At 44.5% G+C, this 26,858-nt stretch overlaps 1 protein-coding gene across 1 annotated transcript; it reads left to right on the forward strand.

Moving 5' to 3' along the window:
* The first annotated feature begins 1,765 nt into the window (after positions 1-1,765).
* SP6 (Sp6 transcription factor) lies at positions 1,766-26,817 on the forward strand. The gene is made up of 2 exons (XM_083145450.1): positions 1,766-2,283; positions 23,544-26,817. Exon 2 carries the CDS (start codon positions 23,589-23,591, stop codon positions 24,609-24,611), a length of 1,023 nt encoding a protein of 340 aa, XP_083001576.1. The 5' UTR covers positions 1,766-2,283; positions 23,544-23,588; the 3' UTR covers positions 24,612-26,817.
* Positions 26,818-26,858: the final 41 nt, after the last annotated feature.

Raw genomic sequence — 26,858 nt, forward strand, 5'->3', positions numbered from 1 at the left:
GTATTTCAAGAACCTGCACCTGGCCCAACCAACCAGCAGGGTAATGTCACAGTGGGGGGAGACTTTTTATACAAGTCCCCCCGACCAAAGCATTCACCCCCTGACCGGTCAGCCTGGGCAGGAATCCTGGGGAAGTGGGGACCCCCACAATGAAGGGGTCCCCCCCTTCCAGAACTTCCCGGCCCACGCGGGGCGGTGGGCATCGGTTTGATAAATGTGTAAAAGTAGAAGAAACTATTGTGTATTGTTGTGTAACTACAAGTCCCAGCAAGCCTGCACCAGCCAATCATGGACACCACGCCATTTTTTTTCTCACTTTTTTTACACAAATGTACGAAAATGCGCACATTTTCATGACTAAAAATCGCACATTTTCATGACTAAAAATCGCACATTTTCATGACTAAAAATCGCACCATATCGCACTTTTTTTCATTAAATAGTCGAATTCAGGCAAAAAAAGCGACATTTAAAAATGCGATAAGGTGCGATTTCAGAAACTGATTAAAAATCACACCTCATTAAATCTCGCCCGACATGTTGAACTTGGTCTATTTGTTTTGCGTTTTTTGGTAATGTTTTCCAAAAATCGCATCCTATTCATTTTGCGAGTTGTATACCTTTTAATGGGAAAACATCTGGATCTGAATTGAAGCGTGTCACAAAATAAAAACGTCAGAATGTGCAATTTTCGCAGCATAAAGTGCGATTTTTACCACAAATCGGACCCTATTAAATTGGCGATTTTGGAAATATGTGCAAATTCAGACGTTTTTTGACAAAAAATCTCAAAAGTCTAAATATCTCATACTGTTAAATGTCACCCCATGTGTGGGCACCTTCTCTTAAGTTCAAGTGAATCGTGACACGATACAGATTGGAAGCTGGTCATTCTGATGGCCAGCTTTACTAGCTCACAGCATTATGGATGGCCATCGGTGCAGTCGCCATGAATGGTTGCCATCGATTGCAATTCTGAATCCAGATATCGATAGTTAAAAACTATGTGATGAGCAGCCATCCATAGGTTAGCTATCGATAGTTAGCCATTCTCTTTGACTCACTGGCCCAAAGGCCAATCAGATACGTGAAGGCGGGGCTTCCTGGTTGTTGGGGTCGGAGCAATGTTCCGTGTCCCGGCACCTTGAAGAAAGAAAAAAAAAAAGAAACATCGTTTCTACTATGCCATCGATGTAGGGAAACCATCTGGTTCTCCCCCCATCGATGGCAAAAGTATTCGACATCGGCTACAAACCATCGATGATTTTGAATCATCGATTGTCGATGGCCATCTCTACACAGCATAACTTTTTCCCAAATAAAAACGGTGATGCGGGAACTGTGTTAAGGCAATGCTTTCATACTTCTTGCTTCTCTGTACAGTATACTGAATATGTAAGTACTGTATATACAGTATATGCTGGTGGGAAGTGAATGCGCTGGATACTTTCTTGCTTCCTTTCTTAGCATTCTTGATTATTTTCTTGTACATCCTGCAGACTGAGAGGCGCTATACACTTCCCTTACTAATGTACATCTCCCAGGTAATCCCAAAATCCCTCTTTCTTTCTTGTGTGTTAGAGCTGTCTGTAGTGCGGCACACCCCTCCTTTTAACGAGTTAAACTTCATAGGGTGAAGCAATGCCAGCTGCTGCTGCTGTTTCCTCTGTATCACAGGGTTAAAGTCATCAGAGAAGAGGGGGGAGGAGCCCCGCTGGGAAAAGGCAGAGGTGCAACCTGTAAAGTTTAGGTGTGAGAGGAGCAGGCTGGGACAGAAGACAATTGAAGAGTTGAACTTGGAGGTGGTCGGATGCTGCTGTTTTGCGATGTCTGACTGCTGCTGGCCACTGGGCTTCCTATACAGCTGATCTGATACCTTCTTCAAGTGACACTGGCTGTCCTCACCCTTCTCCTCTGAGAGATCTGCGGGGTAACCATTATACCCTCACTGTACATGATTTTTAACCGACAGTCGAGCACATCGTTAGATCCTACATGCCTCGGTGTTCTAGAGAGATTCATCGCAAGGGATTTAAAACAGCCCTTCACTAATTTGAAAACGGACGCAGCAGGGAGGCTCAGACCAGGAAAGAGCCTGTTTGGTGATGCTTTTATGAATGCTCGAGCTGCTGCTTCTTTTTAAGAAGCATATATCAAGTGGACAACACATATATGGACTAAAGTGATGGTTCTTCTAAATCCTCAGACTCTAGTTCCCATGATGTCCCAGGAGGTTCCCTCCTGCATCCCCACACTGCTCTAATTATTGAAGGCATCCAGAAGGTATGTTCTACAGCCATCATGTTATTCTCCTTGAAGAGTGAAAAATGGCATCAGTCTGAATATTATTGATGATTCCCATATTCTCCCAGTTTTACTGACTTGTCTAATTTAAATCAAGTTTTCAGAAGCAAGTGGTTCATTTATATGTAAATCTGGTGGTTTAAGTACCAGTGCAGATACACTAGCTAGACGCAGGGCTGGGCAATTGCGGCCCCCCAGATGTTGAGGAACTACACATCCCAGCATGCCTTGCATCAGTTTCAGCATGGCCACATAGCAAAACTAATGCAAAGCATCCTGGGATATGTAGTTCCTCAACATCTGGAGGGCCGCAATTGCCCAGCCCTGAGGGTCGATCCTATTGGGTCTGAAGGTTGCAAGGTGCCATTTGGGTGCCGTTATGTGTTTAAAAGCTGAAAACGGCACCCGAATTAAGCCGACCTTGCACCCTTCGCTAGTGCGAAGCTTAAAATTGGGGACAATGTAAAAACCGGACCCGGACTAAACCCCGGACCGCCGGACATCAAAATATGCAGTCCGGAGGCTTGTGGTGTCCGGGGGAGGGGAGATTGCTGCCTCCCCGTGTGGTCCGGACCGTCCGGTTTTTGCTACATGCCTGGACCATACAGGGAGGCTTTATTCTCCCCCTCCTCCTCTACCTGGTGACAGGTGTCACAGACAGCCCCCCCCCCCCCCCCCCGGGACAGGACACCCCCCAGACCAGACGCTACAAGCTCCGGGCTGCAGGTTTTGATGTCCGGTCCGGGGTCTTGTCCTGGTCCGGTTTTTACCCATACCCTTAAAATTGCTCACACCCCTATGGAGGTGCGAGCGCTTTTAAGCGAATTCAGCCCACCGTAAGTGCGCCTGGTGCCCTGATGATTCACACGCGCGAATCATCCGCGCAGAATAGGATCGACCCCAAATATAACATATCATTTAGCAAGTCTGATTCAGATAAGCATGCTGTCAGACCTATGTACTCGAAAGGGTGAAAGTTAGGATTTGAGGTTGAACTAAGGTAAATACAGAAGAACTTCGATGTTTACATTTCTATGCAGCTGATGTGTTTGCATATTTCCTTTTGCTAGTAATATATTTCCTATTAATACTTTTCATACTTATTTAATAGCTCTGGGGATGTAAGAAACCTGTAATTTCAGGAACAGATGGAGCCCCTCTCATTCAGGCAGGGGCTGACTGTAGATTCGCCAGCTGCCAGCCCCCGGCAGCCGCCAGAAGGGGATGCGCGCGCATGAGACACACATGCATCCCCTTCAACCCGAGCTTCCCCTGGGTTACAGCCGCCTCATCGCACCCCCCACCTCACCGCTCCCTCCTAACCCTGCCTGTCTCCCTGAAGTGGAGACGGGCAGGGTTCCCATCCCTGCTGACGGGAAACTGGGACGCTTGTGCGTGTGGGACGCTCGCGTGTCCCAGTCAGATGTAGCGTCCGCTCGCAATGGGGGTGATCTGGCGATCCCCAGCACTGAATGAGCAGCGCAACATCTGTATGAGTCATTGGATTGACCCATATCAGGTCCACATGCATTGGGTTGACCACTGAAGGTTGACACATAAAATACAGTAGGTCGATATGGCTAAGGTCCACAGGGTCAGAAGGTTGGCAAGCATTAACGTAGAAACATAGAATTTGATGGCGGATAAGAACCACTTGTCCCATCCAGTCTGCCCCTTTTTTCATTAGGTCGACAATTGGAAGGTAACATTATGTATTCACGTGTTTTTATCCCGAATGTCGACCTAGACGTCATGGACACTGTCAAGGTGTACCGCGTCCCCTCTCATGGCTCGCCATGATTCAGGCACGGTGCCTCCACGCCCTACGGGATGGTAGGGCATGAAATACCGCCTGACGGCACATGTTGGCTAAAAAAAAACACGTGTAAAACCTCATGTCGACCTTTTCACTGTCAACCTAATGCTTGTATTGACCTTCCAACCCTGATGACCTTAACTATGTCAACCTATTTCATGTGTCGACCTTCAGTGGTCAACACAATGCATGTTGACTAATGACCATATTTAGTAATTTCATATACTCTAGTGTACGCACGGGGAACCTTCGGCCCTCCAGCTGTTGTGGAACTACACATACCAGCATGCCCTGCAACATTTGAAGCATGGCCACATAGTAAAACTAACAAGGCATGCTGGGATGTGTAGTTCCACAACAGGTGGAGGGCCGAAGGTTCCCCATTCCTGCTCTAGTGAAATCTGTAGTTCAGTCAGCACTCCAGCAATTTGGTGACTTAGGTAATGACACAAATGATGCCTTGGAAGATCTAAGGGGCCGTGTCCATTCGTACAGGTGACCGCTTTTACGCACCTGTCAATGCAACAAATATGCACAAATTAGATCTTTTTATCTGAGAAATCTTATAATGATCTGTAATTATTGATAAGCATAATATAAGCAGTTTCTTCATCTGTACAGCGTGGAATGGCGTTTTCATGCATTTTAATCTTATCACTGGGGTTATACTTACCCTATGCACAGAGTTGTGACTTTCACCTCCTGCTACCCTCGCATTTTGGAAGTGCAAATAAATAAGGTGCATTTACTAATAACACTGTACCATATAATACAGGGGAGTGATGCGATTTTAGGCAGGGAGAAACAGAAAGCGCAATCATATATTGCCAGTTAGTAGATGGTTACATAGGTCACGCAGACAAGTTCAATTTCCTTTCATGGCAGAGATGGCCTAGCTTTATTTTAAAGTCATATATTCAATGCAATGGGTATATGCCATCCCAAAGAGTACATATATATCCATATTGTTTGTTGAACATACAATGCATAATATTAATGGGCAGTTGCTGCTTTTACAGTTGCTTTATTTGAATTCAACCTATTGAAATACTATAGCATTCAATGAAAATAAAAACTAAAAATAACAATACAGTTTATGGAGTACAAAGCATGACAAGCAAACAAAGGTGCCAGCTAATAAACTAATTGTTCTATAACTAGGTGGGGATCTCCTACATACCCAACAATGTAAGGGGCATGGGTTCATAGCAACTAGGGCTCTGAGAGGTTTGCATTGGTTTTCTCTGGTGCCCACATTTTCTTGTGCAGTTTGGAAAAAAACCATACTGGTAGACTGACTGCTAACATACATTTTAGAAACAATTCGATTGTAAGTACCAAAAAAGCCAGGGTTGATGTAAATTACATTTACAATTTCTAAATGTCCAGGAGAACAGAGGACCCGTTCATGTGAAGTGTCATGCCAGGATGACATGAATCTCTGCTTAAGGACCTGCCCTCAGTGTGCGACTGACTGGGACTGGGATGATGAAATTTGCACTATATTGGCTATGACCCCCGTTGTGTGATGATTAGGTAATAATTTTGTAATCCCAGGATATCAGGATTACTGGGCTCTAATTTTGGAATTAAGGGAAAAAAGGGGTAACAAAAGCATTATATTTTAATACCTTTTTATTTCTTCTACAATAACTGGCCTCTCTGCCATCCATTCCCTCCTCCTGTCGTCTCTTCCTTGTATACATTCCTCCCCCCATTCTGTCCTTTCTGCCATCCATCCTTCCCCATCCTGTCTTTTCTGCCATCCATCGGACCAACTGTCCTTTATCTTCTTTGCCGTCCACCCCCTTCTGTTCTCTATGCCATTTTACCCCCTTCAGTCTTCTCTGCCTTCCATCCATTTCCCATTCTGCCCTCTGTGCCTTCCATCCATCTCCCATTCTGCCCTCTGTGCCTTCCGTCCATCTCCCATTCTGCCCTCTCTGCCTTCTGTCCATCTCCAATTCTGCCCTCTCTGCCTTCCGTTTATCTCCCATTCTGCCCTCTCTGCCTTCCGTCCATCTCCCATTCTGCCCTCTCTGCCTTCCGTCCATCTCCCATTCTGCCCTCTCTGCCTTCCGTCCATCTCCCATTCTGCCCTCTCTGCCTTCCGTCCATCTCCCATTCTGCCCTCTCTGCCTTCCGTCCATCTCCCATTCTGCCCTCTCTGCCTTCCGTCCATCTCCCATTCTGCCCTCTCTGCCATCCATCCATCCAGGGCTTAAAGTGGCCCCAGAGAGTTGGTGGAACTCATTTCCCCTGCCACGGACCCTTCCTACCCCCAATTAGGTGGATCCCCTGGTACTGCCAGGGTTTTTGGCACTCCATGCAAACTACAAAATTTGTGCCATACCAGTAATCTCAAAATAGTACTCACAATTCAAATGATTCAACACAGTAGCACAATTACAGTATATTCACATTACACCACATGTAGTGACCATGATTCATGTTGCAGCACAAAGTAGTGCCCCTTATTCATGTTATGACACATGTGTCTCTTTTACATGTATGCACACAGTAATGCCTACAGTAGTATTGCTTGTACACATAATGACCACAGCAGTAGTACCCCTAGCAAAATATGTCCACAGTAAGTGCCCATTTCATATATCTGACCTATGACACATATCTGTCCCTTTCCGTCCAGCAGCTACTTCTCCTCTCATCTTCACCTCAGAAGTGGTGACAGCATGACATCACATAAGCCGTGCCAGAAAAGGAAGCCGCTGGGACTGGCTTTTCTGTTGGAATTACTGTCCAGGGTTGTCCTTTCACCGAGTTCCCCCTCACTTTAACCCCTGCATCCATCTCCCATTCTGCCCTCTCTGCCTTCCATCCCTTCTCCTGCCCTTTTTGCCATCCATCCTCCTTCCAGTCCTCTCTGCCCCCCCCCCCCATCCTGTCCTCTCGCCCATACATCCATCCATTGATCCCTCCCCCTCCTGTCCACTCTGCCATTCCTTTCCCCATCCTTTCTTGTTCTTTCTCTTATCTCCCATCCACCCCCTACTGTTCTCTCTGCCATTATTCCCCTTCCATAAATCCCCCATTCTGCCTTCCATAGTAACCCCATTCTGCCTGCATGGACTCTGCACACACACACACACCTCCTCCTCCTCCTCCTCTCTTAAACGACCCTGAATCCTGTCTTCTCTGCCACCCATGTCTGTCCTCTCTGCAATTCCTCTGCTCCATCATGTCCTTTCTGTTATACATACCCCCCCCCCCCCTCCTGTCCTCTGTGCTATCCTTCCCTCCTCTATGCCACCTGATATCCCTCCCGTTGGTGGTATAATTCTACCGCCTTCCTCTTGACTTAATTTATTCACATAGTGGTGATCACAAGGGGTTTAGTTTGGTTGGTGAGCGTGTTGTCCGGTCCTCTCCCAGGAGCTGCAGTAAAATAACTGGAGGCCTGCAATGTGGCTTCTCTTAGTCACGGATTGTGCCGATGTCTAAAATGTGTCTACAGTGTGTTTTGATTCCTATAAAGCTCAGGATTTAATGGGTTGGAATCCTTAGTGATGGTGCTAAACTGTTTTGTTGTACTCTCTGGACCACTCTAAAGGATATTGGGTGGTCCTAAAAGCAATAAAATATGATTTGAATGATTATATATTCTCTATACATCATTGTATAATATGGTATTGCTTTATAACTGGAACTATCTTTTTTTAATATATCTGTCTTGATCACTTTCCCCATTGTCTGTACCCCTTCCTCTGTGTATCCCACTATGGAGGTGGTTCAATCCCGCTCAGTACGTTTCTGACTTCACTATTCCGTCCAACGGTCGGGGTTTGTGCATGTGCGAACCCCTGTAGCAAATGCCTTCGGCGAGTTTTACACACGTAGATCACTGCTACATTGGGTGAATGGTCTGAATTGTCTAATGCACACACTGCTCCATTTTTGTCAGCAGCAATTAACCTGCCTGCATTTTATTTCTGTAGGTGTAAACAGCAACAAGTGGAAACTAATGGGGCCTAGACATGGAGGGCATTTTCTAAGTGATCTAAGGGGCCATAGCGAATGGTGGTTCAGCGTACCACCATTCGTAAGGCGAGATCTGGTCGACTCGCTAGGATGCAAATTTGCATCCAAGCGAATCAACCAGAATAAACCCCACAGTGTAAAGCAGAATGAGTCCTAACCTTATACATTCAATTTAGGTCTCTAGACCGGTAAGGATTGGTTCGCTAATAAACCACACAGAAGAGGTGGTTAAGGCTAACATAGTGAACTAAGTATTGTGTCATTGTCCAGATATCTAGCTACAGGCCAGGTGGCTGTTCTGGTGTGACTTCCCCACTCCTTATCGGCAGATAGAGGGGACTTTCAGTAGGGGGTAGGATTGTGTAGTCTTACTAAACTGCAGATGTTATAGTGCAGTATATAACAGATAATTATCTAGATCAGTGGTTCCCAAATTTGGTCTTCGAGGACCCCTAACAGTTCATGTTTTCCAGGTCATCTGTGGATTAAAAGGTGGCAGTTGTTGGTTCAGGACACATGATTTCTGTGTGATCTGCAAAGCTTGAACTGTTAGGGAACCAGTGATCTAGATCAATGAAAAAAATATGTTTTTAAAAAGCTGCTACATGTGTTCAATTCTGTACAGAGAATATATAAATGACATCAGTCTCTGCCCATTGGAGCTAAAAAAAACACAAAAATAAAACAAAACAAAAACAAACACTATAATTTTTCCTTTCACACCGCACTTGTTTAACGGTAAATTGCCGTTTTTTTTCCATTTCAACACGTTTAAGGCTGCAGTTGTAAAGCGCCAGAGTTCATTTACCGGTTAAAGATAACCGGTATTTCCGAGCCGTTTTTATGCAGTGAGAATGGCTCTGAAACTGTATTTAGTAAAAACATCAGATTACAGACCTGTGATAGACTGTCCCCTGTATTCTGCCTTGAAACGTATTCAGGGGATTAAACGGGTTGACTGATGTGAATGGTATTTAAAACGGTAATCTACTGCAATGTGAAGGCTCAGACCCGTTTTAAATACCGTTAAAAAATACAGTTTTTTTAAAACTTTTAGGCAGTGTGAAAGTGGTATAATATGTAGAGGGCTGTACAGAAAATAAATAATACACAAAGGAGGTCATTCTAGATTGTTCACTCCCCCGCACGGTGGAGCAATGTTTTGTTTGTGCGCATGTGCAGGCTCTGTGTGCGAGTGGACAAGGCAACTTGCATAGTCGCCAGCCCGTTCATGGGCCTTTCCATGCAAACGCTGGACGTTCCCATGAAAATGGCACTGTAACACGTGTGCTGGGGGCGGGCAGCTGACGTCACCGGATGTCAGCTGCCTGCCCTGTTCAGAGAGTGCTTTGCGAGCACTTAAGAAATCATTTGATGGTTAGCGACCATCAAATGATTTCAGCCCGACACACAAGGCTGCAAATGGATGTTTATGCAAAACATCCATTCACATGCGCGCGAGGACATTCGCCATGCGAGCAGGGGCAGACATTCATGCGGCAGGCAGGCAGCGTTTAGTTGGGTCACAAATAGGGAGGCCAATCCTAGGCCATTTTTTCAATCCCGGTATTTGAGATTGAAAAACTGTCAATCCTGGGATTGGCCACCTGATATGCACAATGATAAATAAATTACCTCTAGCCATAGGTGGAGAAGGCAAGGTGACTCGGCAGGCCGGGGAGGAGGCGGGTAACTCTGTGTCCGGGCAGACGCGGTGGCGTGGGAAACAGTGTGTGGCTGCACAGTGTGATGTGATCTCTACCATCATGCTGCGCAGCCACACAGCCTAGTTGCCAGGCAGCGCAGCATGATGTTAGAGGTCATGCTGCGCAACCACACAGTGTTCCCACGCCGACGTGTCTGCCCGGACTCCGAGTTACCAGCCTCCTCCCCGGCCTGCTCAGCACTACACGGTAGAAGGGGATCAAATCGCATGCACATTTCGATCCCGTAATCCCAGGATTGGAGCCTCCAATCCCGGCCCTAAATCCCGGGATCCCCCCGATCCCGGGATTGGCATCCCTAGTCTAGCTTTGCGAGTCAACTAGAATGATCACTGCCATATTGAGTGAATGGTCTAAGGGCCTGAATCTGGTTGGCTTGCTAAGCAGCAGTATTTTGCTTCAAGCCGTGCGAATCCCCTTCCACCGCTGCCCAGCAAATATACCCACCGCACTGCAAATGGATGCATAAACATCCATTCGAAAGGGTAGAGTGCGTGCCCGAAATCATTTGATGGTTGACGACCATCAAATGATTTCTATAGTGTTCGCAAATAGACTTGCGGGCTGAAATGTAATAGGATGAGAGATTCAGAAAGGGAGAGACTTTGTAAGAAATCTCCAGGTTTTTTAAAGCGGCAATCATTTACACTTCAAAATCAAAACTGGTGTTGCCGTGTAAATAATTGCCGCTTTAAAAAAACTGGAGATTTCTTACCAAATCTCTCACTTTCTAAATCTCTCATCCTATTACATTTCCCCCGCGGTGTCCAAGTGTGAGAATTGGGTGGGTGGCTGACATGCTGTGACGTCAGCCACTCATCCCCAGAAGCCAGCTGGCTGTCTGTTGGCATGGGGACGCCCAGCAGGGTTTAAAGTGAGGGGGAACGGGGTGGAACTGAGTTCCACCACCTCTAATGGTAGGGGGAACTGAGTTCCACCTCTACCTCAGCCCTGAACAGTAAATCCAACAGAAAAGCCTGTCCCGGCATCTTCTTCTTCTGGCACGGTGTATGTGATGTCAGGCCATCAGCGCCGCAAAAAGTGAGCCATTGTTGTAATTTTATTTGGCCTCAATATCGTGTGACCACACCCCTTTTTGTGGGACCATTATCCCTTTATGGGAGTTAGGGCGGTGTTAGGGGAAAGGAGTTCCACCACCTCTCCGGGGCCACTTTAAGCCCTGACACCCAGTGTTTTCCACATGTGCATAAGTGAATATGCGCTTGCGCAGTGCTTCACCATCGGTCCTTCTTCACACTGGGGACATTCGCAAACCAGAATCAGGCCCTAAATTCTCTAATGAATACACTGCTTCATTTTGGTCAGCAGCAATTAACCTGCCTGCATTTTATTTTTGGACTTTAGGTGGAAACAGCAACAAGGGGAAACTAATGGGGCCTACAAAGAGGACGATTTTAGGTTATTTTCTAAGTGATCTATGTAGATCATACTTGCCTACCTGAACCTCTCCATGAGGGAGAAAATACTCTGTTCCTGGATTTCCCTGGTAATGTAGGATTGCCAGCACCTGTGGTGAGCTAGTTAATGGATAAGAAAGGTGTTTCACCACAGGTGCTGGCAATCCTACATTACCAGGGAAGGACAGGAACAGAGCATTTTGTTCGTCGGGAGGCTTGCCACCTAGCAACAGCTGGTGGGTTTAGGTGTAAGCCTCCCAACATCCACCAGCTGTTGCTAGGTGGCAATCCTATTCCCTAGAACAAAGAGAGTTTGCAGATCTTAGATTCCTGCAAGCTAGTGTTTCTCCCTCATGGAGAGGGTATGATCTCAATAGCTTACAAAATGTCCCTACATCACTCTGCCCAATGGTTCAGGTTCAGGTTCAGGCTCAGCACAAATGGTTAAATCATATTGACTGAGGTACTAATTAAGCCACCTGTAGAGAAGCATGGTTAGACTTCAAACCTGGACCATTTTAGAGTGGCTTAAAGACTTAAGGTCCATACACACTGGGCGACTATGGCTGTGGGGAAAGCCGCTCAGTGCATACACAATGAGCGACTTTCCCCCTGCCCGGCGCTGATGGAGGGGGAGGACGACTTTGCAGAGCTATGCAAAGCTGTCCTGAAAGCCGCTCATCTGCTGGTATAACCAGCAGATGAACGGCTTTCCCGGCGATGATGCAGTAGTGTGCAACAGCGCTCATCGCCGGGGCATACACACTGGGTGGCTTTGAGCTGAAAGACGCTCAAACTGGGTGTTTTGAGCGACTTTAAGTTCAAAGTCGCCCAGTGTGTATGAGCCTTAAATTTGGGAACCTCAGTCATAAAGATAGGACCCTTGTCTGATTTAATTTCATAGCTCCAGCACAAAGCTATAATTGTATATTTCTACACGGCTATACTATATAGGTGAACATGAATTTACTGTGTAATATACAAATCACATTTTGTGTGATTCTTATAGTATCTATCCCAGGGTTGCCTACCTGACCCTCTCCTTCAGGGAGAAAATGCTCTGTTTATGGAATTCATTGGTAATTTATGATTGCCATCACCTGTGGGGAGCTGGGTAATTTATAAGAATGGTGTTTCACCACAGGTGCTGGCAATCCTACATTACCAGGGAAGTCCAGGAACAGAGCATTTTCTCCCTCATGGAGGGGGTCAGGTAGGCAACCCTGATATATCCCTTAGGAATAGGAACAAGATAGTGGTGTTGTCTAACTTAAAAACCATTATGGTAAATCCTACTACTAGCATAACTCACAAAGCTTGAAAAGGAACTTCTGCTGAAATCAACCGGTTCAAGCTACAGGAACCTGCCATCTGACCGGTTATAAATTAGTGACTTTCCTAGCAACAACTGTTACCATGGGAACAATCAGTGCAGTAATTTATTCACAGTCTAACAACCTTTTATAATTATGGAAACAACTGTATCATGGAAACAACTGAACTGTACAGATCTGTTTCCATTGTTACAATTGTTGCAGGGTAGGTCGGTTATTCACAAATCCACATAAAGTTGTAGGAACATAATAAAGCTGGGTACACACCTACAGATTTTATCTGTCTGGCGGAAACAAAAACCTGGTAATGTGTTGGAGCTAATGACAATCAACCATTTGCTCCCAAACCCTAAAAAAAGGACAGACAACGATTCTTTGGTTCAATCTGTTAAATCAGATCGATTTAACCGATTTGTCTGATTGACCATTGTCTGTTTCCCAGTGTATGTGAGCAAATGTTGAATTCCCATACATTACCAGATTAATATTCCCACCAGATAGATTGGACAGATAAATCTTCCGGTGTGTACCCAGCTTAATTAATTGCATTTTTAACAGGAAAGGGGGGGCTACTCAGACCTTATCGATGTGTGAATTAGCAAGCCCATCAATTATCGAACAACTGCGCTTGCATCTGTGTAGCAGCACGTGAGCACACAGTGCCAAGAATCTGTGACTTTTTTTTTTTTTATTTACAATTCAGTATGGAGGTGCTAACCTGCTGTTTTCTGTGAGTGTAAAAAAAACCCATGATGCCCGCTCTGGCCTCGATCAGCCTGTTTCTGTTGCAGAATTGTGGAAGGGTCAGGATTGCGCAGATACTTGCACAGACTGGAAAAACCATTAGAGGTTGAGTGAGTTGCATATGGATTGGCAGCTGGTCGGCGATCTGCAATTTTTTGGGTGGAAACTATCTGATTGTAGGCCTCAGGAAATTTGCACAGCAGCGATCAGGTCTGAATTACCCTCATGGTTAAATCTACACATGGTCACCAATAGCGAAACAACTGACAGGTGTCATATTTTCTATTGCAATTAACATTAATTTAACAGGAACTAGTGCTACCTTTACAGGGGGCCCTGGAGCACTTGGGACAGGGGGACCCTAAAATCTTCCCCACTAACTTAACCAATGATTTGCTTCCAAACCTATCTGGACATGTTCATGGTTACGTACAATTATAAAAAATATATATATATATATATATCACACAGCCGCATACATGCATAATAATTTAATCATTTGTGCGTCATGTCTCTTGGAATAAGGCAGCACAGAGGTAAGACCGAGAATAGAGGATGGGGTGGTAGAGATGGGAATGGGTTAGCCTTCGCTTCTCACATGCATCAGTGAGCCTTAGTCACTCATGACCCAGTTGCTGGTTCACCATTTGTCCTTCCTTGGACCGCAGTATGTTCTTTAGGATGGTACTAACCACTGCATAACAGGAACACACCACAAGACCTGCCGTTTTAAAGATGCTCTGAACCAATGGACTGATGGGTACCAGTGTTTTTAAAGTCAGATTTGAATAGTAAGTGAAGAAAACATTCCCAATAATCAGGATCCTGCTTGGATTACAATATCTGCCTCCATCTCTGAATTTGGTTCTGTCTATATTTTCCATGCTGAAATTTTTAATGTTGACCTTATGACCTTGTTGACATTATGTCCGTGGAAACTTTTGGTTTAAAACCTTTTTTACATCTACCACATAAGTGCACACTGGTAGATATGAGGTGGGCTCACCAGTAGTCAGCGCATATTCATTATAGAAGTTTTCACTGTCTACATTTTGACTACAACCTCAAATACTAAGCAATGTGTAGCACCCCCAGGGGTGAACCCCTATAACCTTGGTGGCTAACCTTGACACTCCAGCTGTTGTTGAACTACACATCCCAGCATGCTCTGCTTCAGTTTTGCTATTTGGCCATGCTAAACATGATGCATAGCATGCTGGGATGTGTAGTTCAACAACAGCTGGAGTGTCAAGGTTAGCCATCAAGGCCCTATAATGTTAGGGACCTCTCCAACGAGGTCACTTGACGAGTGGTGGGCAGGCTCATACTATTGGACAATACTATGCCAAGAACCTCCTATACTATATATAAAAATGTAAATAGTGTATGGTGCACCTTCTACTCTGTTCCTATGTTGTAGTACTAAGTCTCAGTTAGCTTGTACCATTGGCTCCCAGGCCAATCATCAGTTAACCAGCTCGTACCATCAGTTCCCAACCCGATACCCAGCTTGTGCCATTGGTTTCCAGACCAACCATCAGTAGCCAGCCTGATACCCAGCCTGAACTATTGGTTCCCAGGCCGACCATCGATTCTGCAGCTCATAGTATATTTAGCTGTTCCAAACAACTTAGTCCGTACCATCGCACCCACAGTTTGAACAAGGAGAACTCTGTGTGAGTGCCACGACCTGCACAACGAGCGAAGCAAAGCCCAAAGCGCCTTCCAGAGCTCCCTGGTGAACACCATTGGTGGGTTTACACTCCAAGCCTCTGTCCTAGTATTCGCCAATCTCCAGTTCAGTTGTGCACTCCGTGTATCACCCTACTTCCCCTGTTTATGCACCACCGATAAATCAAGTCTCCACACTTCCATTACCCAGTTAGGTCCGCTGATCCACTCCAGTCACCCCCAGTCCTGACACATATAAGGCCAGCATTATTTTAAATCTTTTAACCATCCAAACACAGTGTAAATGTAATAATCTATCAGGATTGAGAACAGCATTAGTTTGCTTGAAACACCTGCCGTTCAGAGATGCTGTAGAGATATGGCCCCAAATGCAACCTAAATGATAGCTTGTAGATTAATAGTTATATTTTTGTTATATATATATATATATATATATATCAGTGCTCAGTTTTACCTGACAAGCTGCATGGCAGTAACATACAAAGAGCTAAAGGTCAAATAGGGTTGAGGTTACCGAATGGCTAAAAAAAACTACTGCCATCTGCAACTCCCATCATCGTCAACATCCTCTGTTGTCTGTACATGCGGGACGCCCACTCCCCCCACTGTCGCTATTTGTGTAGTACACACTTGCCGGCACCCCGCCTGGTCCTGTCATGCAAGATGTCGCTGGATACACACTTAGTCCACGGTGTACCCAGCTTTAGTACAAAATTACTATATAAAGTGTGTCATGTCATTGCCTGGATCTGTAGAGCTATTAGGCCCACTCTGGATTTATAGTGGATCAGTCATGCAAATACATCACATGGATTATCTATCATGTTTGAAATTCAGAATTTCAAGTTCTAATGTAAATGACGTGCATGAATGCAATGCTCCTCATACATTTCTGGTCCAAAGAGTTTGCTTTCATTTTCTGCTGCAATACATTAAGACTTGCAAAAATGACTGAGACAAAAATGGGTGGGTAGCTTTTATTGCAGACATATAAATTACATGCTGCCTGGGCATCCATCAGAAATTGTGGAGCCTGGGACTGGCAAACTAGACAGGTACCCCACCCTCATCCCTATAGATCACCACACATGCTCAGTCACAGAAGGATATGTATCAAAGCTTGGAGAGACAATAACTACCAACCAATCCGCTCCTGTCATTTTTCAAACACAGCCTGTAACATGACAGAAGCTGATTAATTGGTACTTTATTTCCATCCACTTAACTCTCTCCTATAGATCACCACACATGCTCAGTCACAGAAGGATATGTATCAAAGCTTGGAGAGACAATAACTACCAACCAATCCGCTCCTGTCATTTTTCAAACACAGCCTGTAACATGACAGAAGCTGATTAATTGGTACTTTATTTCCATCCACTTAACTCTCTCCAAGCTTTGATGCATACCCCCATTGTCACACACAATCCAAATGACAGCTATCTGCTACCTCTCTGTCTGCTCCTCTGCAGTATGCACAGCTAGGCTATGATTTTGTCTAGTATACATACAGTAGCTCTCTCTTTAGGGGTACATTTACTAAAGGTTCTAAAACAAAAGAGGTGATGTTGACAATAGTAAATCAGATCATCCTAGAAAATGATACACAGAATCTAAATGGTGACTATGAGCAATATCACCTTTTTTCATTTTCAGAAGCTTTAGTAAATATACCCATAAAGACCCCAGTACACTAGGCAATTTACCTGCAATTTGGGCTTTTTTCCTGCGATTGCAGAAGTCAATATCTGGTTTGAGAGAGCCCAAATTGCAGGACAATTATAGCAGGTCTGATTTGATGCGCAGTCCCTCTCACTGTGCTCCTGTCTATATAAGTAATACAAGCAGACACTCTTCTTTCGGGTGCCGGGCGGGATCCCGACAGTCATTTACCCGACGTCGGGATCCCGACTGTCAAAACTCCGACAGACGGGTTCCCGACAGCCACCGGCTATTCTCCCTCTTGGGGGTCCACGACCCCCATAGAGGGAGAATAGAATAGGCAGCGTGGTAAGCGCAGCAAGCCTGCAAGGGGCTTTGTTGCGCTCGCCATGCTGTCGGGATCCCAACGTTGGGCTAATGACCCCTTTGTATCTCTGCTCTGTTTCCCCAACCCCAGCTAGACAGTCTCCACTCCCTGCATCAGCCTGCAAGCCTGCCTGCCTGACTTACTACCACATCTGACCTTCTTCCTCCTCTACAGGGTTTCTTTACTAAGATGGGCGTTCTATTGCAGATGGGATGTTGCTATGGGCAACCAATCAGATTCTATCTATTATCTTCTAGAAGGTGCAAATAAATAAGTAGATTATCATTGGTTGCCCATAGCAACATCCCATCTTCAATATAACTCCCATCTTGGTAAATAAACCCCCATGAGTCATGTGTTCTGGGCTAACTTGCTGCTTCTCATGCACTGGTCTCCTTTGTCTTCAAGTGGTGGGTGATGTCCTGATGTCAGATGTGCCACCTCAACAAGAAAAACAAAACTTTATTGAAGGATCCAGCGGGTGCTTTCACATTTTATGCCGAGGGCTGGGATAGTAGCAAGTAGGAGCAGACAGTCGGTGCCGAAGGCACCCACCCCATTAATCCACGTGGCAGGGCCTAGGATGCCAGTACCAGTATTCCCAGAAGTCATGTCCCCCCTGATGGTGGGCCTGCAGATTGATAATATCCAAATTTTTAAAAACGGGAAAAGTTAAGGAATCGGGGGTGATTCTGATTGGATTGCAAAAGCAAACTCCTTTAATGGACAAAACCATGTGCACTGGAGGTGGGGCTGATGTAACAGCTGGAGGGAGAGTTATATTTGGGTGGGGTGTGTTCAAACTGAAATCTAAATTGCAGTGTAAGAATAAAGCAGACAGTATTTACCCTGCACAGAAACAAAATAACTCACCCAAATGTAACTCTCTCTGCACATGTTACATCTGCCCCCCTGCAGTGCACAGGGTTTTGTCCATTAGAGAAAGAGTTTGCTTTTGCAAACCAACCTGAATCACTCCCATCATTTCATAGACTTGTCTAATAACCAGTTATGTCAGTTACTTCCTTCAGTACAAACGTTAAGTTTTTAACTGCTAAGCTAAGCTTAATTTATAAGTTTATAAATCCAGGGAATGATTCATCATGTGCCATTATAGTAATATGTGTGTGTGTGTGTGTGTGTGTGTGTGTGTGTATATATATATATATACACATATGTATGCATTTGTGTGTGTATATGTGTATATGTATGTATGTATGTATATATATATATATAATTTTTATTTTATTTTTTTACAAAAGAATAAGCAGGGGCGCCTGTGCATTATCATTTTTTTATTTAAAAAAAAGTATTCTTTAAAAGACAATGGGGCAGATGTATTAAGCCTTAACAAGAGATAAATGCTAGGGAGATAAGGAGAGATAAACATCCATACATCAGAAATATGCTTTCCTATATAAAGTGTGTCTGGAAGATGGACATAATGACTCATTGAAATAAGCCAAGATCTGATCTCTCAATTGTGGAAAACTGTTTGCTGTCCCCTTTGTACAACGAAGAGTGACCTTGTAAGTGCCACACTTGATTGTTCTGTAAAGTCTTGTTCTACATAAATATATCCTGTCTTTGCATGTGGGCTTACAATGAAAAGCTTTAGTGTGTGTGCCCACATTTCGGAATGAGTGTCTTTGGAAAAGATTTGAGGGACTTAAATTATGTTCTTCCAGAACTATTCAGTCTACGCTATACAAGTAATACAAGTAATAACACCCTTTGTTCTGTGGAGGTATATATTATGTTCAATTGCTTCCTGCAGCCTCCAGTATGAAACCCTCCCACTTCTGTCGTCTCTCATCGGCCATGACAAAAAGGGTTCTCAGAGGGTCAAATCATATAGCATGAGCTTACATTCATTATTGTCATTCTGCAGCAGCTGTATGTTTAGAAATTGTTAAAATCGGGACAGTGGTAATTCCACATATAGGGCCTGGTTCAGACCTGATCACTGGGCTACAAATGTCCGTAGCCCAGCGATCAGGTAAACCCCACCCTGCCAAGGTCTCCTCCCACCCCTGTGCATAGCTGCAAATTCGTTCACAGTCATTCACACAGGGGGGAAACCATTCGTAATCACTCACCATTGAATGGCTTTCTCCTACGTTTACAGTGCCGAGTAAGTCTATACTTACTCAGCGCTGCGATGGCCTTGGGGAGAAGGAGGCAGTGGCTGACATCAGCGGCCCTCCCTCCCAAGGGCCGGGGCACTCCCAGAAAACACTGACATGCCTCTCACAATCAGCGGCCGGCTGTCAATCACTGGCTCTATTAGAAGTTGGACCATGCGCATGAGCACTGCATATGCATACCGTGTGCTCAGGCTGCAAATTTGCAGCACAGCGAGTGGGTCTGAATAAGGCCCATAGCGTTATCCAGCATTATCAAAGAATATAATACAAAGAAAATATCTATTCTTTATGTATATCATATAGTGTCTGATTGTGTGTGGTCTGAAAATCATCTGTTGGCATCAAGTGAAAATACATCTTTCTCTCACACATGCACAAACACAGAGGCAATCGCAAGGTAGCAGACTATCTTTGAAAGCATTTGGAGATTTCAGCGGAGGGGCAGCACTCCAAAAGAAAAGACTCAAGCAGCAGTTGTGCAAAACTGCTGCTTGAGATATATATATATATATATATATATATATATATATATATATATATATATATATATATATATATAGAAGAAGTGGCACTCAGAGTCTGAAAAAGTGGCAAAGGTGTGGACTCTTTAATAAGGTATCACCACATGCTATACAATGTTTTATCTTTAACATTAGTCCCTTTTACTAGTATGTAATATGTACGGTATGCTAGATGCTGTTTTATAGAACTATGGAGTAAATGTATGAAGCTTGGAGAAGTGATATCTATCCCCATAAAGGCCCTTATTCAGATCTGATTGCAGTACAAATTTGGGTACTCTTTACTTAGAAGGGCGCCCATCTCGGCCATCTCGGGCATTGAATGCACTAAAAAATCAGGTGCGATGCGACAGACGAGATGCCCGAGATTTCCCATAGGGAACAATGTTAAATGTCTCAAGTGTATAATGGCCACCCGAATTGTTAACGCCACCCCACGATCAACGTCAACCCGATGCGTGGCGAGCGCAGCGAGCCCGCGTGGGGCGGCGGTACGCGTCCTACGACCTTTTTATACCCCCACTATCCACGTCGGCGTGGAGTTGAGAATAGAAAGTGTGGCGAGCGCAGCGAGCCCCGCGAGGGGACGCGGATACCTTCACAGGTATCCGCGTCCCCTCGCGGGCTTCACAGCTGTCCGCGTACCCTCGCGGGGCTCGCTGCGCTCGCCACGCTTCGGGCTCGGTGGCTCGCTGTGCTCGCCACACTTTCTATTCTCAACTCCACGCCGACGTGGATAGTGGGGGTATGAAAAGGTCGTAGGACGCGTACCGCCGCCCCTCGCGGGCTCGCTGCGCTCGCCACGCATCGGGTTGACGTTGATCGTGGGGTGGCGTTAACAATTCGGGCGGCCATTATACACTTCAGGGTGCCTATTTGGCCTCTGTGGCCCATTTAACATTGTTTCCTATGGAAAAATCGGGTCAATTGAGGCATTGAACAGGAAAATTGGGTCAATTGAGACATTTAACATTGTTCCCTATGGGAAATCTCGGGCATCTCGTCGGTTGATCGCACCCGATTTTTTAGTGCATTCAATGCCCGAGATTTTTTACTAACGATGCCCACGATCAAAATCGTGGGCGCCCTTCTAAGTAAAGAGTACCCAAATTTGTTCTCAAAATGGGCAAAACCATGTGCACTGCAGGTGGGGTAGATGTAATATGTGCAGAGAGAGTTAAATTTAAGTGGGGTGTGTTTAAAACTGAAATCTAAATTGAAGTCAAAACATAATGCAAACGGTATTTACCCTGCACAGAAACAAAATAACTCACACAAATCTAACTCTCTCTGCATGTTACATCTGCCCCACCTGCAGTGCACATGGTTTTGCCTATTTTGAGAACAAATTTGTACAGCGATCAGATCTGAATAAAGGCCTAAGCCAGAGGTTCCCAATCTTTTTATAATCGCGGCACCCTAGAGTACCAGAATTTTTTCCAAGGCACCCCTAGGCCCCAAAAAATATGTATGAAATTAAGTAGATTGTGTTTATATGTGCTTCTTAGGGTCAGTTATGTGGTAAAGGGCAGGATGTGCTTCGGATTGTACACATTTTATGATGGGCAGCCATGAGCACTGGTTTTGTTCAGAAATAATTGATCATAAATAATTTGAATTGGTCCTGGACAACCAACCCAAGGCACCCCTGTAAGTGTCCCGAGGCACCCCAGGGAGCCTAGGCGCACAGTTTGGGAACCACTGGCCTAAGCACATTATATGCAAGGTGATAATGCTCCAGCCAATCAGCTCCTACATCTCAATTTACATATTGAAGCTGATTGGCTGGTGCATTATCACCTTGCACATAATATTCTTTATGGGGATAGATACTGCTTCTCCAAGCTTCATACATTTACCCCTCAGTTCTGAAAACATGTGATACCCTTCTTCCATAAGCAATAAAGTATCATGGTTTGGTCATTGTACATGTTAAATGGTTAGATGGCATGACAAATGAACAAAGTATACAACTTTTTAAAACTCCCTAAATTAAAGCTTTTGTCCACCAGACACCTCTATGTTAGGCTCTGAGTGGTTCACAATACACACAACAATGCATCCACACATAGATAAATGGAACTATAGTTATAATTATTTATTTAACAGACTTGTAAATGGGATGTTTGGTGTGAATAGGAAAAATCCCTTCCACAACAACTGGGGTATTGGGTATATCTGTAGTTTTTATCAAGTTTTGTATTGGCATATTTGATTGTGAATCCTGCCATTAGCTCTTTCTCGTGTTAGTAGTTCGTAGTGCATTTTGGTTGTATTATGATAAATGATGTGCATGCAAACCTTTATATTTGTTGTCACTGGAGAATATATATACTGACAATGTGACAAACCCCAATCCAATGTGACCAGTGACGGTTTTTACCTATGGGCTGCAGCCCGCCCCCCCCAGGTAACACTGCCTATTGGAAGTCCAACCTGCCAGTCTCCAAGGCAGTCCCATTTGGAGGTGTTCCCTCCCTCCAGGACTCCTTTCTGCAGGCTGCCAAGCAGATTTCCTGTTTGCGCATGCGCAGTACCTACATCGGTACTGCGCACGCGCCGGTGCCTGTCATTTGTATTACACATGACCATGATTCCCTTCTATGGGCTGTTGGCGAAGCAGCCCATAGAAGCTGGCCACATGTGCGGTACAGATGTTTGTACTGCGCATGCGCCAGTTTCCCGGCTCCTGTCATCATAGCACAGGCGCCGGGGAGTTGGGGACCGGGAGGAGAGGCAACAGCGGCGGCATCAGGGGTAGGGGGGTGTCTGCATCGCGGTACCCCCGTGGCTGCTATGGCCAGAGGCAGCCCCAATCCCCCAAGAAGGTACGAGCCACCACTGAACATGACCATGAATGCAACGCAAAAAAAGTTTTTTTCTATTTGATAATTATGCAGCAAGCAATTCCCCATGATTAAATTGTCCTGCAGTGCATGGGTTAACATTTCTGTTCCCCAGACTTTCTGACCCTAATATTCTTCAGGTCTCTCTCAGCCTCCTTTTCTCGTTACAGCTCAGACAATAATTACTGTAATTTGCATCCACCAGCCCTTTATTACAGCTGCTGGCTCCTGGGATATTTAGGATGAAAGATAAACTATATTTACATTTCCTCTGAATATTTGAAAACATCTAATCAGAGAGGGTGACGTGGGATCATGGTCTGACATTTTGCAACATGGAAATACCGGGTCCTAGCCATCGGTAAGATCAGCAGAGTAGTACAGGTGGCTTATTTACAGCAAATATGGATAATGGCCTATATCGCACATGAGAAAGGGACACAAACAAGCAAGGTAACAGGTTCTATTAAAATAAGGAGAAACACGGATAGTGAAAAACAGAAAGAAGTGAGGAAGTGAGAAGATGTGCACACAGGATGAAAATAAAACAAAGGTACTATTACTAATCGGAGGAAATAGCTGTAAGAATGTGTAAGACCTGATGAAGGAAGCATAAAAAAAAAATATATATATATATATATATATATATATATATATATATATATATATATATATATACACACACACACATGAGGGAGTCTTAGTGCATCCACAAAGAGCAGGTAAGAAGCAATTTGAGATAAAAATAAAACTAATGAAGGAAACTGGGTTCTTTGCACCAGAGGAAGAAAACTAGGTGTGCATTTTATGTAGAAAACAGGTGTTCGGGAAGATTTTCCAGTTGGACTGGAGAAATCTCTCCAGGGCATACTTAAAAGGAAGTGTGTGTGTGTGTATGTGTGTGTGTGTTTGTGTGAATTTCAGATTAGAGTTTCAATTTTATGCTAATTCGTATTTATCTTTCCACAGATCACCTTTACCTGGACAACCTCTTGGTGGTTTTTTATTTTTGCAATGCTGACTGCTGTATGTAGCTCACTGGGTAACCAACCATCATCAGAGGCTCCTGGATCTCCAGCCACCTCTGAACTTTCTCTGAAAACATACACCCTCCCTCCAGATTCTGATCCAGCATTGTCTGTCCTACAAGAAACTGACCAAAACCCATCCTATTCTTCTACTGAGCGATACACATCTCTCTCCTCTGTAAGGCTTCCCTGCCAATCTTTTTCAAGCCAGGAATCTGCAGAGGTCACATCGTTCACCAAATTTCTGAGTCCATCCTTTGAGATGTCTCATCCTTATGAGTCCTGGATGAGACCTCCAACCTCGGGAGGGCCTGGAGAGGAGACAGGCGTTCCTTCATGGTGGGATCTTCATGCTGGGTCTAATTGGATGGATATGCAGCCTGGTGCTGGAGGCTTCAGTACTCCTTCATCCCACCAGGCTCCTCTGGGGGGATATGGCTCTGATCTATGCATTACCACTCCACATATGCTGCCTCCCTCCCCACATCTCATTGGAACTTTGGATGCACAGATGGAGTCTCATGCTGCTGAACAAAGTTCGGATGGTTCTCCTCGTGCAAAAGGTGCTAGACGTGCAATGCCACGTAGTGCTGCTCAAACTGCCTGTCGCTGTCCTAACTGCCAGGAAGCTGAACGTGCTGGTTCCAATGCAGATGTGACCAAACGCAAAACCATGCACAATTGCCACATACCAGGCTGTGGAAAGGCATATGCCAAGACATCCCATCTAAAGGCTCATTTACGCTGGCATAGTGGAGATCGACCATTTGTCTGCAACTGGCTATTCTGTGGCAAAAGATTCACTCGGAGTGATGAGTTGCAAAGGCACCTACAGACCCATACCGGGGCCAAAAAATACCCTTGCGCTTCCTGCAGCCGTGTCTTTATGCGGAGTGATCATCTCACCAAGCACATGAAGACCCATGAGGGGGAGACACGCGGGCCCACAGAGACTATGGGCAAAACCAAGATGGAGCCAGAAGAGAGTAGCAGTAGTCATACAAACTGAAAGCTCCCTTTTTAAAGCTGCAATCTCTAAAATGGTGTAGGCCTTACACTGTAAGGGATCTCTCCCTTGCATGGTTATCCCCCATATTCCAGAATTAGCAATGTGGGTTGGGTTCTTATTGATGTATTTATTTATTTGTAGATAGACAATTGCGTCTAGCATCAGCTGATGCCATGGTGTAGGAGTAGAGCAGGAGATGGGGAGATGGGCCAGTAGAAGCATGTGTTGCTTAATAAACTATTGTAATTGAGAAAGGGTTGTGGGCCATTAGTCATTGCCTTGCAACAGTTAGCTGACTTAGTGATGCAGTGTAATAGGAAAATAGACACAGTAGACCTGCTTTATAGAGCACACTACATACAGCAAATAGCTCTGCGATTTTTTTTTTTTTTTTCCGGAGGCTCCTCAGTCATTAAGGAGTCTTGGACTGTACAAAAGGTCGCATGATAATTCTAACTCTTCATGAAATTAAATTTCTGAGTTTATCTTTAAAATATGGGAAGTTTAGTCTAATTTATGGCTTAAATGAATCATTGGAGAGAGGCAACATTAGAAATGCCTTTAGGATACGTAACGCTTTTGTGTGTGTTTATTTATATTTTGCTTTCCTTTTTGGTGGGTGGGTTGGGATATTAGTAGTGTAGTGGGTTTACGTTTTTTGTTTGCTTTTTATTATCTTTTTTGGTTTATGTTGGATGAAGTATGCCTTGAACATGCTTTCTGACCCTGGGGATGATGAATTGGGAAAGGATAATCATCACACACCCCACTCTCCCACCCATATCAATTGGAAGGTGTCATGATCTAGAATGTTGACCTAGTCTGTCAGGACTTCACAAAATGTAGGCGTTTCATGGTCCTACAGTACTTGGAAAATTGGTAAATGACCTAGACGAGCAATGGTCAAACTCTGTCCTCAAGTACCAACAGTCCAGGTTTTAAAGAAATCCATGGCTCAGCACAGATGGTTAAATCATATTGACTGAGGTACTAATTATGTCACCAGTTTCCAATCACAGACTCTATCTAGGTTGACAGCAAAAAGTTAACATTTGCAAGGTTGACATTGACAAAACGTCGACTATTCAGAAGGTCAACACATGAAAAGATCGACATGAGTGTTTAGCCTTCTTTTGGAGGGATTATGTCCATTGAGCATGTGGACCAACAATTAGTGTGCTGCATCCCCTCGCATAGCTTTCTTCTCTCACCATGCTTTAGGACAAGTGCCTCACTCCACTATTATTGGAAGCGCACACTTTATAGTTCCCACTTGGAGTCCATGTGGATGGTATGAAAAAAAAATCCAAAAAAGAATCCCCACAAAAACATGTTGACCTCTTCACATGTCCACTTGTTGCTTGTGTTGACCTCTTATCATTGCTGACCTTTTGTTTTCAACCTATTGACTGTTGACCTAGACATGGTCTGTCCGCCATCCAGATATCAGCTAAGCACGGATATGTTAGTGCTCCCTGTGGACCGAATTTGAGAACCACTGACCCAGAAATATGTATTGTGGATCCCATGTCAAGGTTTAGGACTAGAGCAGATTTTCCACCAGCCTTGCGAAAGCTGATACAAAATTCAAACATTTAACTTTGATTGCCTTGCTCTTCCAAACTACTCCCTCTTACGATAAATTTCAGCTCTTCCACCATAAACCAGTGCACTTAACCAAAGAGGATTTTATGCTGCGCCTCTTTGTTTTGTAACTCGTGTAATGGTAAATGTTTACAAAATGCTTAATAATGTGTGTACATTTTTAAATTTCCCTCCCTTCAGTTGTTTCACAGCAACCCACTCCTTATGCATTTAAATTGAGTATGTTTTTATTTTTTTAATCCACCTTCTGATTATTTTTATGTGTGTATTTTTATTATTACTAAGAATCTAATAGATTAATTGGGGGTAATTCAGATCTAATTGCACATCCGCCAATGCGCAACAGCCAGCGTTCAGGTTGAAGCCGCCCCGTTAGAGCGAAATACTGCTCATGCAAATCTGTTCAAAACACTTCGTTACAGGTTTACCATAGAATGTTTTTTCCACTGGGCACCATTTATTGCAGGATAAGAGTTATTCGGCGGCTGCAAGGAAAACAGGCATATCCGGCCTGGTGCTGATGCCATACACCCTCCAATAAAATGTTTAGGCACGTCTACATTTTCTTTAACACTCCCAGCATTTTTTTCTGGCACACCTAGCGGGGTTTTTTGGCACTCTCATGAAACGGCCAGTGGTACT

Source organism: Crinia signifera, chromosome 6 (assembly GCF_055691185.1).
Source record: "Crinia signifera chromosome 6, ASM5569118v1, whole genome shotgun sequence".
NCBI classification, from domain to species: Eukaryota; Metazoa; Chordata; class Amphibia; order Anura; family Myobatrachidae; genus Crinia; species Crinia signifera.